General features: G+C 35.8%; 1 protein-coding gene across 7 annotated transcripts in view; it reads left to right on the forward strand.

Moving 5' to 3' along the window:
• APOOL (apolipoprotein O like) overlaps positions 1-18,866 on the forward strand; it is a 106,288-nt gene that overhangs the window by 28,668 nt on the left and 58,754 nt on the right. For 5 of the 7 annotated variants that reach the window (XM_086386251.1, XM_086386250.1, XM_086386249.1 and 2 more), the window contains one exon: positions 9,145-9,249. The exons of the other annotated variants lie outside the window; for them this stretch is intronic. In XM_086386251.1, the coding sequence (XP_086242377.1) occupies positions 9,145-9,249 (105 nt within the window). The remainder of the gene's footprint in view (positions 1-9,144; positions 9,250-18,866) is intronic. 7 annotated transcript variants of the gene reach the window in all.

Raw genomic sequence — 18,866 nt, forward strand, 5'->3', positions numbered from 1 at the left:
AGAGGCTTTTGAGTTCCTCTTCACTTTCTGCCATAAAGATGGTGTCATCTGCATATCTGCAGTTATTGATCTTTCTCCCAGCAATCTTGATTCCAGTTTGTGCTTCTTCCAGCCCAATGTTTCTCATGATGTACTCTGCATATTAGTTAAATAAGCAGGGTGACAATATACAGCCTTGAGGTACTCCTTTTCCTATTTGGAACCAGCCTGTTGTTCCATGTCCAGTTCTAACTGTTGCTTCCTAACCTGCATATAGATTTCTCAGGAGGCAGGTCAGATGGTCTGGTATTCCCATCTCTTTCAGAATTTTCCAGAGTTTATTGTGATCCACACAGTCAAAGGTTTTGGCAGAGTCAATAAAGCAGAAATAGATGTTTTTCTGGAACTCTCTTGCTTTTTCGATGATCCAGCGGATGTTGTCAATTTTATCTGGTTCCTTTGCCTTTTCTAAAACCAGCTTGAACATCTGGAAGTTCATGGTTCACGTAATGCTGAAACCTGGCTTGGATAATTTTGACCATTACTTTACTGGCGTTTGAGATGAGTGCAATTGTGCGGTAGTTTGAGCATTCTTTGGCATTACCTTTCTTTGGGACTGGAATGAAAACTGACCTTTTCCAGTCCTGTGGCCACTGCTGAGTTTTCCAAATTTGCTGGCATATTGAGTGCAGCACTTTCACAGCATTATCTTTCAGGGTTTGAAATAGCTCAACTGGGACCCCTTCGCCTCCACTAGCTTTGTTCATAGTGATGTTTTCTAAGGCCCACTTGAATTCACATTCCAGGATGTCTGGCTGTAGGTGAGTGAGCATACCAACATGATTATCTGGGTCATGAAGATTTTTTTTGTACAGTTCTTCTGTGTATTTTTGCTACCTCTTCTTAATATTTTCTGCTTCTATTAGGTCCATACCATTTCTGTCCTTTATCGAGCCCATCTTTGCATGAAATGTTCCCTTGGTATCTCTGAATTTCTTGAAGAGATCTCTAGTCTTTCCCATTCTGTTGTTTTCCTCTATTTCTTTGCATTGATCGCTGAGGAAGGCTTTCTTATATCTTTTTGCTATTCTTTGGAACTCTGCATTCAGATGCTTATATTTTTCCTTTTCTCCTTTGCTTTTCACTTCTCTTCACAGCTATTTGTAAGGCCTCCTCAGAGAGCCATTTTGCTTTTTTGCATTTCTTTTCCATGGGGATAATCTTGATCCCTGTCTTCTGTACAATGTCACGAACTTCTCTCCATAGTTCATCAGTCACTCTGTCTATCAGATGTAGTCCCTTAAATCTATTTCTCACTTCCAGTGTATAATTACAAGGGATTTGATTTAGGTCATTCCTGAATCAAATCAAAGTGTGGTTTTCCGCACTTTGTTCAATTTAAGTCTGAATTTGGCAACAAGGAGTTCATGATCTGAGCCACAGTCAGCTCCTGGTCTTGTTTTTGCTGACTGTATAGAGCTTCTCCATGTGTGGCTGCAAAGAATATAATCAATCTGATTTCGGTGTTGACCACCTGGTGATGTCCATGTGTAGATTCTTCTCTTGTGTTGTTGGAAGAGAGTGTTTGCTATGACCAGTGTGTTCTCTTGGCAAAACTCTATTAGCCTTTGCCCTGCTTCATTCCGTACTCCAAGGTGAAATAAATTTGAAAATAATTTAGTTCTTTATTACATCGTAATTAAAGCACTTGGTGCTTGAAATGCTTTAACATAATGTTCTACACGTTAATGCTACAGTTGAAAAACAAACAAACAAACATATCTATCCAAGCCATACTGAGGTGGGCAGTTATTTGTTCTAGCTAATTTAAGATTGGATGTTTTAAGTACTGGAATTTTAATTGTGATGAATATTAGAACTGAAGTGTAACAAGTACTTCCCATTCATCTTTAACCAGAGAGAATTTAACCTGTTCTTCGTCTTTCGATATCTTCGTTATTTAACTTTGCTGGTTTTAATATGCTCTAGCTATTTTTCTTTTTTTAAAAACCAATTATTTACTTTTAAATGAAAAAAAGATGAATATTTTTAATGATAAAAGGTACAGTTCACAAAGAAGATAGACATTATAAACCATTAGACACCTAACAACAAGAAACAAAGATACATAAAGCAAATCAGAAAATATAAGAGGAAAGAAAAATAAGTATAATCTTAGTGAGACATATTAACATTTCTCTAACAATATTTTATCAAGTACAGAAAAAATAAGAATAGGAGCATCTTGAATGATATCATTAATAATTTAAATATAATAGATTTCTATTTATATTAATCTTACATCCTAAAAAAATATAATCAGATTTTGTGTCTCATACGTTGTTATAAGATGTCCATAGGACACTTAGAAAAACTGGCAAAAAGATGAACATTTCTAAATTTCAAAAAGTAGAATTCTTTTGTTTTGTGATTCAGTTATATATGCATTTATATTATTTTTGAAATTATTTTCCATTACAGGTTATTGTAAGCTATTTACTATACTTCCCTATGCTATACAGTAAACCTTTTTTTCTTGTGGCATATCTATTTCTTAAAATTAGAAGTCTTACATTCTATTCATACTAAGTCAAACAAGTGGAATCAAACGTTATACATTTTTTAGTTAAGCAAAAACCCATAAGTATTCTAATATATATATATTATGCATATTATTCATCTATGTGTATACAAGAGATTTTCTGCTACACTTGATGAAGGCTTGAGAAATAACATAAAAAAAAGTTGGAAAAATTGAAAACAAACTAAATGAAACGGGAGCACTGAATATGAAATAGAAAAAAGTGAAGCAAACTGCTGCTGCTGCTGCTAAGTCACTTCAGTCATGTCCAACTCTGTGTGACCCCATAGACGGCAGCCCACTAGGCTCCTCTGTCCCTGGGATTCTCCAGGCAAGAATACTGGAGTGGGTTGCCATTTAACTAGATAAAAATAAAAGGTCCTCATATAGTTCAGTTGTTTTTAAACACGGATGCTAACTAGAATCATATCTGGAGCTCTGGTGGAAAAAAGAAAGCAATAACTGGGCATTTGAATTTTTCAAAAACTTCCAAGACAATTCTGATATGCATCTGGATTTTAAAAAGTGATTACAGGTTTTTCTATTAAATGGTAGTTTTTGTGATACAGAATTCTATTATTTTTCTGTTGACCAATAACAGTACACTTGTTTTAAGTGAGGAATAGTTACATAATCATAATAGTGAAAAATGTTTATTGGTTTTCACGATCAATGAAAATGAAAGTGAAGTCGCTCAGTCATGTTCCAGTCTTTGCGACCCCGTGGACAGTAGCCCACCAGGCTTCTCTGCCCATGGAATTCTCCAGGCAAGAATACTGGAGTGGGTTGCCATTTCCTTCTCCAGGGGATCTTCCCGAACCAGGGATTGGACCCAGGTCTCCCGCATTGCAGGTGCATTGCAGGCAGACGCTTTAACCTCTGAGCCCTTCCCACCAGGGAAGCCCTTCACGATCATTAGCCAGACCCTCCCCCTGCCCCCCCTCAAAAAAAAAGATAATTACAAATGCAAGCTATTATCGGAACATGATTAACCTAACAAATAATTACTTGCAATTTGGGGAGGGGGGCGTCAAGCAGAGTGATGTGGTAAGTGGAATGCACATATTTTCATACATGTACATGTTTTTATCTGCTCAGCCAGTCTTGTCTTTTGGTTGGTACATTTAATCCATTTACATTTAAGGTAATTATCAATACATATAATCCTATTGGGCTTCCCTGCCTCAGATGGTAAAGAATCTGCCTGCAGTGTGGCAGACCTGGTTTGATCCCTGTGTTGAGAAGGTCCCCTGGAGGAGGGCATGGCAACCCACTCCAGTATTCTTGCCCAGAGAATCCCGTGAACAGAGGAGCCTGGTGGGCTGCAGTCCATGGGGTCACAAAGAGTCGGACATGACTGACTGACTAAGCACAGCACAGCACATGATCCTATTACTGTTTTCTTAATTGTTTTGGGTTTATTTTGTAGAGGTAGGTCTTTTCCTTCTCTTATTTCCCATCTAGAGAAGTTCCTTTAGCATTTATTGTAAAGTTGGTTTGGTGATGCTGAATTCTCTTAACTTTTGCCTGTCTGGAAAGTTTTTGATTTTTCTTCATCAAATCTGAAGGAGAGTCTTGCTGGGTAGAGTATTCTTGGTTGTAGGTTCTTCCCTTTCATCACTTTAAATATATCATGCCATTCCCTTGTGGCTTGTAGAGTTTCTGTTGAGAAATCAGCTGATAGCCTAATGGGAATTCCCTTGTATTTTATTTGTTGTTTTTCCTTTGTTGATTTTAGTATTTTATGTTTGTCTTTCATTTTTGTCAGTTTGATTACTGTGTGTCTCAGTGTGTTCCTCTTTGGGTTTTTCCTGCCTGGGACTCTCTGTGCTTCCTGGATTTGGTTGACTATTTCTAATTAGAAATAATTATATATATAATTAGAGGGGTAGGAAAGACCACATGAAGAGTACTGTATCTAAGTAGTTCTTAAGAATGCCGATATAGTAAAGAGGGTATTCCTGGGGGTTATGACATGGAAATAAGCAACCAGTTGAGCTTAACTATGTCAACGAATTCCTGAGGGAGAGTAGTGAACAGAGACAAGGATAGAAAAGTTATGGTAAATTCCCTTGGAGATGGGGCATGGGAAGTGGGGGCATATTTTTTTATGTTTATTTTTCTCGTATCTAGCACAGTTGTTTGACTACTATTTGTGTAAAAAATGGAAAGATGTAAGTATAATGAATACAGTGAACAACGTGAGTTTGAACTGCACAGGTCCACTTATATGCAGATTCTTTTCACTAAATTTTTATTGCAGTACTACATGATCCCAGTTTGGTTGAATCTGTGGGTGTGGAGCCACAGATATAGAAAGCCAACTGTAAAGTTATACATTTTTGACTGCAAGGAGGGTCAGCACCCCTAAGCCCTCCACTGTTCCAGGGTCAACTGTTTCATAGGTTTGTTTTCACGATTTTATGAGAATGTTTTCTGATTTATAGATTTAAACCATCATTCCTATAACAGGATAAAATTTCTCATTTTCATATTTTACTCTCTTAAAAATATAATGCAATTATATTCTTCTGCAGTGGCATAAATAGTGTCCAGTTCTTCCTTTTGCTGTTTTCAGGTTAATATATATGCCCTGAATAGATGGATTTAGAATTAAAACTGGTATATTTGAAATCAGAAATAATCGTTTCTTATTGAATAAATTTGATATGTAATGTGTAAGTTTAAGGTGTATTGTATGTTGCTTTTATACATGTATAGGTTGTAATGTGACTGCTGTTATATAATATTTATCAAATGATATAATTATATTACAACATTGTCTATATTGTGCATTAGATCTCTATGGCTTATTTACTATGTACAAGTTTGTACCCTTAAACCCCATCAGTCTTATTCCCCTCCCCCACATCCCTTAGTAACCATCATTTTACTATCTGGTTTTTACATGTTTGACTTTTTAGATTTCACATCTAAGTGACATTCTCCAGTACTTGTCTTTCTCTGACTTATATGGCTTAGTATAATATGCTCAAAGTCCATCCATATCGTTGAAAATAGTTTGATATCCTCTTTTATCATGGCTGAATAATATTCCATTGTGTATGGGCTTCTCAAGCGGTGGTAGTGGTAAAGAACCTACTTGCCAATGCAGGAGACATAAGAGACCCAGGTTTGATCCCTGGGTTGGGAAGATCCCTTGGAGAAGAGCATGGCAACCCAATCCAATATTCTTGCCTGGAGAATCCCATGAGCAGAGGGGCCTGGGGGGCTATAGTCCATAGGGTTACAAAGAGTAACCCTATGGTTACATGATCAAGGCAATTTAGTGCACAGGCAGTCATGCATATATATGTATATCACATCTTTTTTATCCATTCATCTGTCAATGGACTTTTGGGTTGTTTCCATATCTTGGCCATTGTGAATAATGCTGTGATAAACATAGGAGTGTATATATCTCATTAAAATCTTAATCTCTTTTTTGATAGAATTATAAGAAAATCCTAAATGTTGGAGCTGTAAGGCAGTGCTATCCAATAAAACTTTCCCCTATGGTAGGAATGTTCTGTTTCTGTGCTGTCCAGTTGGTGGCCACTAGAGTCCTATGTATCTATTGAGACCTTGAAATGTGGCTAGGGGGATGAAAGAACTAATTTTTAATTTTAATTAAAATTTAATTTTAATTTTAAAATTTTCATTAATTGAGATACAATTTTAAATAACATGTGGATATTGGCTACCCTATTGGAGAGTGCAGGTCTAAGGCTCTCAGAGATTGTCTGCACAAGATATTTTTACAAATAAAGAAACGTAGGCCTGTGACTTAACTAGAGATTACATAGTCTAAGAACAGAGCTGGGACTAAACTCTTGAGAGTCCCTTGGCCTGCAAGGAGGTTAAACCTGTCAGTCTTAAAGGAAATCAGCCTTAAATATTCATGGGAAGGACTGATGCTGAAGCTGAAGCCCCAATACTTTGGCCACCTGATGCAAAGAACCAAGTAATTGGAAAAGACCCCGATGTTGGGAAAGATTAAGGGCAAGAGGAGAAGGGGGCCAAGAGGATGAGATGATTGTATGGCATCATTGACTCAATGGACATGAGTTTGAGCAAACTCTGGGAGATAATAAAGGACAGGGAAGCTTGGAGTTTTGCAGTTGCAAAGAGTCGGACATGACTTAGTAACTGAACAACAGTGTAGCTAGTAATTACCATATTGGGCAGCATACCTCTTAGGAGCTTAAGTAACTTGCCCAAACGTAGACAGTAAGCTCCAAAACTTGAGTTCAAAACCAAGTCTGTGCAACTTGTGAGCTTATATTTTTGCCATTATGCCATACAGCTTTATCACTGAAAGTCAAGGTGGATGGACTCTGCCCTACAGAGTAGAAAATGTAGCAAGGATATCAATACTTGGGCATTTTTCAAGGTTATACTACTGTTTTAACTTTTCAGTGAAAGTGAAAGTCGCTCAGTTGTGTCCAGCTCTTTGCAACTCCATGGACTATACAGTCTATGGAATTCTCCAGGCCAGAATACTGGAGTGGGTAGCCTTTCTCTTCTCCAGGGGATCTTTCCAACCCAGGGATGGAACCCAGGTCTCCCACATTGCAGGCGGATTCTTTACCAGCTGAGCCATAAGGGAAGCCCAAGAATACTGGAGTGGGTAGCCTATCTCTTCTCTAGCAGATCTTTGCGACCCAAGAATTGAACTGGGGTCTCCTGCAATGCAAGCAGATTCTTTACCAACTGCACTGTAAGGGAAGCCCTAACTTTAAAAAAAAAAAAAAAAAAAAAAAAAAAAAAAAAAAAAATATATATATATATATATATATATATATATATATTCAAACTGATGCTGGCAAGAATGTTCTCTTCTGTGGACTAATTAGTGGCTTACTCCCCAAGTTGCCAGGCTGAAATATGGAAAGTTCATATATCAGGCTGGAAACTGTGCCCCAAGTTCCCGGGCTGAAATATGGAAAAGTTTAGGCCACTAGTTTAATTAGTCCACACTCTGTAGCACAGGATTATAATTATTAAGTAATACCTATGAACTTATTTTATAGTCTACATGTTATTTTTCCATTATGTGAAGTAAAATGACTATGAGAACATTGTTGAAATTTTTTCAGATATTAGCAATATTCAAAGATATTTTTCTTTTATCTAGGAAGTAATGTCTAATCAGGTATTTTAAAAATAGCTTTAAAATATTGTAAGAATTGACTTGCTTCAAATAATCACTTCAGAGCTTTATTAAAATATTTTTTCAGGTACATAGGAGAACATTCTTGCCAGCATCAGTTTTAATATTTTTTTTGTTACCTGACATTATATATTGAGTGGGAATCTTGTTATTTCATTAGTAAATACCAAATATGTATAAGAAATCAAAAGTGATGTATTTCGGGAAGCCAGGACTAGATAAATTGTTCTATGATGCTGACATACGTACAGAGGGAAGTTTGAAGGTAGAAAAACAGTGAAAACAATCTCTTTTTATTAGTGTTGAGTCTTAATTTTACTGTATATTTTTGGAGTCTCAATCTAAGTCAGAGTCATGCCTAAACAGGAAATTGCTTTACTAGTACCAGTACTTTCCCTTATTTTGCCCAGAAATTATGGAAACATATGTCAGAAATGAAATGCAGTTACTATCACTGTTATCCGAGAACATTTGGAATCCTTTGGCTGGTGTTTCTTCCAGTTCTTGAACAATTCCACTTATGTGTAAGCCAGAGAAACCTCTTCCCTGTGGATGTCTTTTGTCAATTTCATCAGGCCCTCCTTTTGAGTCTAAAGAATAAAGCTCTTAAAATAGTTGTTCCCTGGAGAGTTTTTCATTTGGCCTTGTTGAATGTATAATCTTTAGGAATTATTTTGATACTGGATAAACACTGGAGCACTTTGTTCTTAGAGACTAATTTTCCTGCATTCTTAATTTAAATCAAGTTATATCAAAAACAAAGGTCACTTTTGGCTTTAGATCAAGCATTAAATATAATAGCTAAAAAGGAATGTATTAGGGGAATAAGATTTGTAATGGTAGGAAGTTATTTTTATAAATAATGTGATTATAAATTATGTGTCAAGATACAACCTGAATCACCTAGTACTCCAGATCACCCTTATTTTTTACTTTCTCCTTAGCATTATCGATTGTAGTATACCATATAATTTATGTATTGTGTATATCTTCTGTCTCTACTCCACTAGAATGTCAGCTCCATGAAAGCGATAATTGTTGTTTTGTTCCCAATGGGTCTGGCATATAGTAATTACTCAGTTAATATTTGTGAACTGAATGAATATCATAATCTATCTCACTTCACCTGTAAAATTTTATATTCACTTCTTCCTGCTAATTACTATATTGCTGTATTCCATATGAAGTAAGTAGTTAACAAATTGGTGAAAATAATACTCTACCATTTAGCATGAGAGGAGAATTTTAGGAATTATATCCTAAAAAGGTATGAATTGTTTGGAATGCTTGAGTTTTTAATACACTTAAATGAAACCCATAGTGTTCCTCAAATGTGCCACCCCCAAATTTATCAGGAAATATGGGGTGGGAAGCTTTTCAATTAAAAATATATTTTGATATATTTTCTCAGATGGGAAAGTTGACAACCATGCCAACAGGTCTAATATATGCATCTATAAGTGTGCATGCGGCCAAAGAAGAGGAGTCCAAAAAGCAGCTAGTGAAACCAGAGCAGGTAACTTGCCTACAAAAGTTTGTGAATTTTGTATGACATAAATATGATGTAAAAACTGCGAGGTTTGTTTCTTTGTTAACTCTATTCATCAAAAATGTCTTTGAAGTATTTGTTAGGCATGTTTTTCAAGTTGAGAGAAATAGTTACAAGATGTCTCAAAGTAAATATTTTATTATTTTTAGCCCAAACATCTAAAATACTAACTCCAATGAAAAACAGTTTTTTGATTTTTCTTAATGAATAATCGATGAGTAGTATAGGGTTTTAGTTCTTGTAAGCAGTCTAGTTTTTGTTTCTGGAAAAAAATTTATACAGGTGCACATGATATTTGAAAGCTTTAGTTTAAGAAATTCATTAAGATCTCAGTTTTGAAAGCAATCTTAGATGTTTTCTAATTCGCTTACTCTATAGTATTGTAAGTCCCTCTACAATAGGCACACTAACTGGCTGTTTTCTTCAATGTGAATAAAACTGGATAAAGGAACCTAAGGCAGTCCATACCATTTTCTGGCAGCTTTCATTCAATTTAAGGTCCTTTCTTTCATCAAACACAAACCTGTCTCATAATCATATTCTACCTATTGGCCCTGTATCTCTTTCATTGATGCTATCCAGAACAGTTCTCATCTCTCTTCCACAAAACAACTCTTCAGATGTCCATTCACTTTATTTAGTTTTGCTTCCTGGGTAAACATATTAGTAATTTAACAATTACTCCTGGGTCAAAGCTTTGAGTTCCTTCACTTTCATGATCTTTCTCTGCCAAACATGTTCAGGATGGCTAGTGTTTTCTTCTGGTGTAAGTATTTTGAATACTGCAAGATAGAGTCAGACTCTGACTTTTCTTGTTTAAGATAATTTATTTCTGTTTTAATGCTGACTAGGCTTCCCTGGTGTTTCAGTCTAAGATTACATTTGTTTTTATATTTATTTTTGTTTTGGGTCATCACAATCAATCTTGCTTAAAATCAGCTTTTGACCATGACATAGTGAATGTGCAGTTCTCTAAAATTCATTAAATGTTTTTATATGGGCTACTAGTAAGCTACTAGTACATAGCTTACTAGTAATTTCTGAGTTTGTACTTATGCATATGTACATTTTAGATTTAGTTACAGGTACATTTATGCCTTTTTAACTTACATCTCATTAATCTAGTCTATCATATCAGCCTTTTAATGTCTCATTGTAGTAACTTATTCTCTTCACCACGGTATGTTTCATCTTTTCTAGCCTCAAGTTACCCTTAAGATACATCTGCATGCTTAGAAATATATATTGGAGGCAAACAGGCCTAAATCTGAATCTTGACCCTGTCACAGACTGTTGGATGGCATTGGACAGAATTCTTAATAGTGGCATAAATATTCTGTTGTATGAATATATCATATCAAATATATATTTTTCATATATTCTGAAAATTTAGTGTATTTCCAATTATTTTGCAAATGTAATCAGGCTTTGTCAAAACACTTTGTACCTGAATCTTTATGTACATATGTAACTGTTTCCTTAGAATAAATCTCTAGAAATGGAATTGTAGGTGAGAAAGCATGAAACATATCAGTAAGTTGCCAAACCAACATGCATAAAGGTGGTATTTACTTATTCATTAAACAAAAAAATATTTCCTGAGCTCCTCTTATATATGTGAGGCATATACAAAGCACTGGGTAAAGTTTTATTAATTTTCATTAGCAGTCTAGAATAGATTTACTCTTCTGTATACTTGCAGACTCTCAGTATTTTTTTCTCCTTTTTATTAATCTTAGTGAGATGTTGTTTTTAAGCCTACCTTGGCACTTGTATCTTTGGAAAGTTTAAAATCTAGGTTGGATAATAGGAAACTGGCATTTGGCTCTAATACTTAATTTACATATTTCTATATTTTAAAATAAATCTGTGCTCCTTACTATGTTATGGAATGAACAAGATATCTTGGTATTTATTGTGTTCCCCAGTATATTTTAAACAGAATTCAATTGAGTTGCTTATTAAGCAAAGTTGCCAGCTAAGTGCTATGGACTATTTACATATGTGTGTATGTTGAAGTCGCTCAGTCGTGTCCATCTCATGACCCCATGGAGTATGCAATCCATGGAATTTTCCAGGTCAGAATCCTGGAGTGGGTAGTCTTTCCCTTCTCTGGGAATCTTCCCAACCTACTGATCGAACCCAGGTCTCCTACATTGCCATCTGTATGTCTTCTTTGGAGAAATGTCTGTTTAGTTCTTTCTCCACTTTTTGATTGTATTGTGCATTTTTCTGGTATTGAGCTGCATGGATTGCTTGTGTATTTTGGACATTAATTCTTTGTCAGTTTTCACATTTTCTATTATTTTCTCCCATTCTGAAGGCTTCTTTTTCACCTTGCTTATAGTTTCTTCGTTGCCCAAAAGCTTTTAAGTTTAGTTAGATCCTATTTGTTTATTTATTTATTTATTGTTTCTATTACTCTGGGAAGTGGGTCATAAAGGATCTTGCTGTCATTTATGTCAGAGAATGTTCTGCCTGTGTTTTCTTCTACAAATTTTATACTTTCTGGCCTTACATTTAGATCTTTAATCCATTTTGAGTTTATTTTTGTGTATGGTGTTAGAAAGTGTTCTATTTGCTTTCTTTTACACAGGGTTGACCAGTTTTTCCTGCACCACTTGTTAAAGAGATTTTCTTTTCTCCATGGTATATTTTTGCCTCCTTTGTCAAAGACAAGGTGTCCATAGGTGCATGGAATTATCTCTGGGCTTTCTATTTTGTTCCATTGATCTATATTTCTGTCTTTGTCCAAGTACCATACTGTCTTGATAACTGTAGCTTTGTAGTATAGTCTGAAGGCAGGCAGGTTGATTCCTCCACTTCCCTGCTTCTTTCTCAAGATTGCTTTGGCTATTCGAGGTTTTTTGGGTTTCCATACAAATTGTGAAATTATTTGTTCTAGTTCTGTGAAAAATACCACTGGTAGCTTGATAGGGATTGCATTGAATCTTTAGATTGCTTTGGGTAGTATACTCATTTTCACTCTGTTGACTCTTCCAATCCATGAACATGGTGTATTTCTTCATCTGTATGTGTCATCTTTGATTTCTTTCATCAGTGTTTCATAGTTTTCTATATATAGGTCTTTTGTTTCTTTAAATGTATTCCTAAGTATTTTATTCTTTTCATTGCCATGGTGAATGGGATTGTTTCCTTAATTTCTCTTTCTGTTTTTTCATTGTTAGTGTATAGGAATGCAAGGGTTTTTTGTGTATTAATTTTATATCCTGCAACTTTACTACATTCTTTGATTAGCTGTAGTAATTTTCTGGTGGTATTATTAGTGTTTTCTATGTAGAAGTGACAAAGAAGGACACTACATAATGATCAAGGGATCAATCCCAGAAGATATAACAATTGTAAGTATATATGCAGTCAACATAGGATCACCACAATATGTAAAGGAAATGCTAACATGTATGAGAGGCGATATTAGCAGTAACACACTAATAGTGGGGGACTTTAATACCGCACTCACACCTGTGGATAGATCAACAAAACAGAAAATTAACATGGAAACAGACCTTTAAATGATACAATGGACCAGTTAGATCTCATTGATATATACAGGGCATTTCACCCAAAAGCAATGGATTTTTCCTTTTTCTCAAGTGCACACGGAACATTCTCCAGGATAGATCATGTCCTGGGCCACGAATTTACTCTTAGTAAATTGTAAAAAAATGAAATCATTTCAAGTATCTTTTCTCATCACAGAATGGTAAGTAAGATCATATCAACTATAGGGGAAAAAAAAAAAAAAACTATAAAAATACACAAACACATGGAGGCTAAACAACATGTTTCTTAATAACTAACAGATCACGGAAGACATCAAAAAGGAAATCAAACTATGCATAGAAACAAATAATAATGAAACACGACAACCCAAAACCTATGGGATTCAGTAAAAGCAGTGCTAAGAGGGAGATTCTTAGCAATACAGGCATACCTCAAAAAAAAAAAAACAAAACAAATCAAAACAGAAACATCAAATAAACAACCAAACTTTTACACCTAAAGCAGCTAGAAAAAGAAGAACAGAAAAACCCAAAGTTAACAGAAGGAAAGAAATCATGAAAATCAGATCAGAAATAACTGAAAAAGAAATGAATGAAGCTATAGCAAAAATCAACAAAACTAAAAACTGGTTCTTTGAGAATATACATAAAATAGACAAACCATTAGCCACAGTCAACAAGAAAAAAAGAGAGAAGAATCAAATCAATAAAATGAGAAATGAAAATGGAGAAGTCACAACAGACAGACAACACAGAAATACAGAAGATCATAAGAGACTAGTATGAACAATTGACAACTTGGAAGAAATGGACAAATTAGTAGAAAAGTATAACCTTTCAAAACTGAACCAGGAAGAAATAGAAAATCTTAACAGACCCATCACAAGCATGGACATTGAAACTGCTATCAAAAATCTTCCAACAACCAAAAGCCCAGGAACAGATGGCTTCACAGGTGAATTCTACATAAATTTTAGAGAAGAGCGAACACCAATCTTAAACTCTGCCAGAAAATTGCAGAGGAAGGCAAACTCCCAAGTTCATTCTATGAGGTCACCAGCACCCTAATATCAAAACCAGACAAAGATGCCACAAAAAAAAAAAAAAAAAAAAAAAAAAAAAACTACAGGCCAATATCACTGATGAACATAGATGCAAAAATCCTCGACAAAATTCTAGGAAACAGAATCCAGCAACATATTTAAAAGAACATGGTCAAGTGGGCTTTATTCCAGGGATGCAAGGATTCTTCAGTATTTGCAAATCAATCAATGTGATACATCATATTAAGAAATTGAATGATTAAAAACCATGTGATTATCTCAACAGATGCAGAGAAAGACTTTGACAAAATTAAACACCTATTTATGATTAAAAAACTCTCCAGAAAGCAGGCATAAAAAGAACATTCCTCAGAATAATAAAAGCCATATAGGTCAAACACACAGTAAAAATTACCCTCAATAGTGAAAAATTGAAAGAATATCCTCTAAAATTAGGAACAAGAAAGGGTGCCCACTCTCACCACTATTACTCAAGAGAGTTTTGATAATCCTAGCCATGGCAATCATAGAACAAAAAGATATAAAAGAAATGCTGATAAACAAGATGAAAGGGCAGAGAAATACCCAGCAGGTAAAGGAACAGGATAAATGCCCACCAAACCAAACAAAAGAGGAACAGATAGGAAATCTACCTGATAAAGAATTCCAAATAATGACAGTGAAAATGATCCAAAATCTTGAACACAAAATGGAGTTACAGATAAATATCCTGGAGAAAAGGATTGAGAAGATGCAAGAAAAGTTTAACAAGGATCTAGAAGAAATAAGAAAGAGTCAATATGTAATGAATAATGCAATAAATGAGATCAAAAACACTCTGGAGGGAACCAACAGTAGAATAACAGAGGCAGAAGATAGGATAAGTGAGGTAGAGGATAGAATGGTAGAAATAAATGAAACAGAGAGGAAAAAAGAAAAACGAAATAAAAGAAATGAGGACAATCTCAGAGACCTCTGGGACAATGTGAAACGCCCCAACATTCGAATCAGAGGAGTCCCAGAAGAACAAGACAAAAAGAAAGACCATGAGAAAATACTTGAGGAGATAATAGTTGAAAACTTCCCTTAAAATGGGGAAGGAAATAATCACCCAAATCCAAGGAACCCAGAGAGTCCCAAACAGGATAAACCCAAGGCAAAACACCCCAAGACACATATTAATCAAATTAACAAAGATCGAACACAAAGAACAAATATTAAAAGCAACAGCGGGAAAACAACAACTAACACACAAGAGGATTCCCATAAGTATAACAGCTGATCTTTCAATAGAAACTCTTCAGGACAGGAGGGAATGGCAGGAAATACTGAAGGGATGAAAGAAAATAACCTACAGCCCAGGTGTCATTCAAATATACCCAGCAAGGATCCTATTCAGATATGAAGGAGAAATCAAAATCTTTACAGAGAAGCAAAAGCTGAGAGAATTCTGCACCACCAAACCAGCTCTCCAACAAATGCTAAAGGATCTTCTCTAGAGAGGAAACACATAAAGGGTGTATAAGCTTGAACCCAAAACAATAAAGTAAATGGCAGCAGGATCATACTTATCAATAATTACCTTAAATGTAAATGGGTTGAATGCCTCAACCAAAAGCAAAAACTGGCTGAATGGATAAAAAAGCAAGACCCCTATATATGTTGTCTACAAGACACCCACCTCTAAACAAGGGACACATACAGACTGAAACTGAAGGGCTGGAAAAAGATATTCCATGCAAATAGAGACCAAAAGAAAGCAGGAGTAGCAATACTCATATCAGATAAAATAGACTTTAAAATAAAGGCTGTGAAAAGAGACAAAGAAGGACACTACATAATGATCAAAGGATCAATCCAAGAAGAAGATATAACAGTTATAAATATATATGCACCCAACATTGGAGCACCACAATATGTAAGACAAATGCTAACAGTATGCAAGGGTGCTGGGGACCAGCCCCAGCTGATCCAGGGTATTCAAAGGAGAGACGGCCTAGGCGACTATTTATATGCTAATTAGAGATATAAAGAATAATAGAATGAGGATAGCTCAGTAGGAAAATTCAGTGGAGAAAAGAAGCTGAGTAGCTTGGTTTACGCGGGAGACCAATAAAACTTCAAGACAAGAAGTTTGCACCACTTACGTAGGCCACAGGCGCCCTCTCGAATAGCGGAAGGTGCCTCACCCTAGACACCTTCTCGAGTGGGTCTTAGAAGCCCAGGCATGATTAGTAAGCGTGGTGGGTTCCGCGCTTCAGATGGAGACTCAGCTGGAAGTTAAAGGGAAGAATGACATGGGGAGACCAAGCGCTGGTGAGCAAGGCCCGTAGCTTTATTTTCAACAGGGGCTTATATACCCTAAGTTACACATAGAGGATAATAGGGGATGCAAAGTCAGCAGTCTTTGATTCTTATCAAAAACCAGGGTTTCTTTCCTGCAAATTTATCGTATACAAATGGTTTAGGTGATTTACATCATCTTCTGGCCAGAAGGCCTACTAACATTTTATGACTCTTGACAAGGACTTATCAACAAAGACTTACTTTCTCTAAGAGTAATTATTTCAAGGTTTGGCACCATCTTCCAAAGATAAAATTGCATTCCTATAGGGCGGATGTGTAATGGGTTTACAACAAAGGAAAGAATTTATTACCTTAAGGGTCTAAAGTTACTAACACCAAGGCCACTACTTATTTTTTCTACATACCCACTATTAATTAATACACATTCAAGGATACAATTCAGAGGATGTGAAAACTTGGCAACAAGCATTGACTCATCAATGAAATCCTTTACTAGTTTATTCTGACAGTTTTTAACTCTCTTAGAGGCTCTAAGCTATTTGAATATCTTAAGCTTCCCCTGCCTCTGGAGGCTAGGAGACTGTAAACAATCGTATGCATAGCTGCAGGAGTCCGGGTAAACTTGTCAGGCGAGTTAGAGAGCCATCTGAGGGGTTTGGATTTAAACACTCCTAATTGCCCAGGAACTTTATTAATTGGAGCTGTAAGTTAACTCTTTGACAGAGAGAGCGAGATGGTGGTAGGGGACAGCCCCCAGTAAAGTCAGAGGTGAGAGCACAAAGCAATAAAGTAGGCAGACTCTGGTTTTTTGGGGGAAAATGCTCGAGAATATCCGGGCGGACTCCTGAGGCTCGATCCCGCCTTTGCGGATGCCGAGCCTCCTTCCTCATGACCTTTGTCACGAGTGGAATGCCTCACCAGCTCCCGGCACAAGGGGAAATTAACAATAACACAATAGTAGTGGGAGACTTCAATACCCCACTCACACCTATGGATAGATCAACTAAACAGAAAATTAACAAGGAAACACAAACTTTAAATGATGCAATAGACCAGTTAGACCTAATTGATATCTATAGGACATTTCACCCCAAAACAATGAATTTCACCTTTTTCTCAAGCACATACGGAACCTTCTCCAGTATAGATCACATCCTGGGCCATAAATCTAGCCTTGGTAAATTAAAAAAAAATTGAAATCATTCCAAGCATCTTTTCTGACCACAATGTTGTAAGATTAGATCTCAATTACAGGAGAAATACTATTAAAAATTCCAACATATGGAGGCTGAACAACACGCTGCTGATAACCAACAAATCCCAGAAGAAATCAAAAAATAAATCAAAATATGCATAGAAACGAATGCAAATGAAAACACAACAACCCAAAACCCATGGGGCACTGTAAAAGCAGTGCTAAGGGGAAGGTTCATAGCAATACAGGCTTACCTCAAGAAACAAGAAAAAAAGTTAGATAAATAACCTAACTCTACACCTAAAGCAACTAGAAAAGGAAGAAACGAAGAACCCCAGGGTTAGTAGATGGAAAGAAATCTTAAAAATTAGGGCAGAAATAAATGCAAAAGAAACAAAAGAGACCATAGCAAAAATCAACAAAGCCAAAAGCTGGTTCTTTGAAAGGATAAATAAAATTGACAAACCATTAGCCAGACTCTTCAAGAAACAAAGGGAGAGAAATCAAATCAACAAAATTAGAAATGAAAACGGAGAGATCACACAAAGGAACATAAAAGACTACTGTCAGCAACTATATGCCAATAATATGGACAACTTGGAAGAAATAGACAAATTCTTAGGTAAGTACAACTTTCCAAAACTGAACCAGGAAGAAACAGAAAATCTTTACAGACCCATCACAAGCACAAAAATTGAAAGTGTAATTAGAAATCTTCCAGCAAACAAAAGCCCAGGACCAGACAGCTTTAGAGCTGAATTCTACCAAAAATTTAGAGAAGAGCTAACGCCTATAGTACTCAAACTCTTCCAGAAAATTGCAAAGGAAGGTAAACTTCCAGACCCATTCTATGGGGCCACCATCACCCTAATACCAAATCCTGAGAAAGATGCCACAAAAAAGAAAACTTCAGTCCAATATCACTGATGAACATAGATGCAAAAATCCTTAACAAAATTCTAGCAAATAGAATCCAACATCACATTAAAAAGATGGTACATCCTGACCAAGTGGGCTTTATCCCAGGGATGCAAGGATTCTTCAATATCCACAAATCAATCAATGTAATATACCACATTAACAAATTGAAAAATAAAAACCATTTGGTTATCTCAATAGATGCAGAGAAAGCCTTTCACAAAATTCAGCATTCATTTATGATAAAAACCCTCCAAAAAGCAGGAATAGAAGGAACATACCTCAACATAATAAAAGCTATATGTGACAAACCCACAGAAAACATTATCCTCATTGCTGAAAAATTGAAAGCGTTTCCCATAAAGTCAGAAACAAATGCCCACTCTCACCACTACTACTCAACATAGTTTTGGAAGTTTTTGCCAGAACAGTCAGAGCAGAAAAAGAAATAAAAGTAATCCAAATTGGAAAAGAAGAAGTAATACACTCACTGTTTGCAGATGACATGACAGAAAATTACTAGAACTAATCAATGAATATAGTAAACTTGCAGGATATAAAATCAGCACACAGAAATCCCTTGCATTCCTATACACT

This window comes from Bos grunniens, chromosome X (assembly GCF_055505025.1).
Source record: "Bos grunniens cultivar Pamir isolate PY7600 chromosome X, Bosgru_T2T1.0, whole genome shotgun sequence".
In the NCBI taxonomy this organism is placed as follows: domain Eukaryota; kingdom Metazoa; phylum Chordata; class Mammalia; order Artiodactyla; family Bovidae; genus Bos; species Bos grunniens.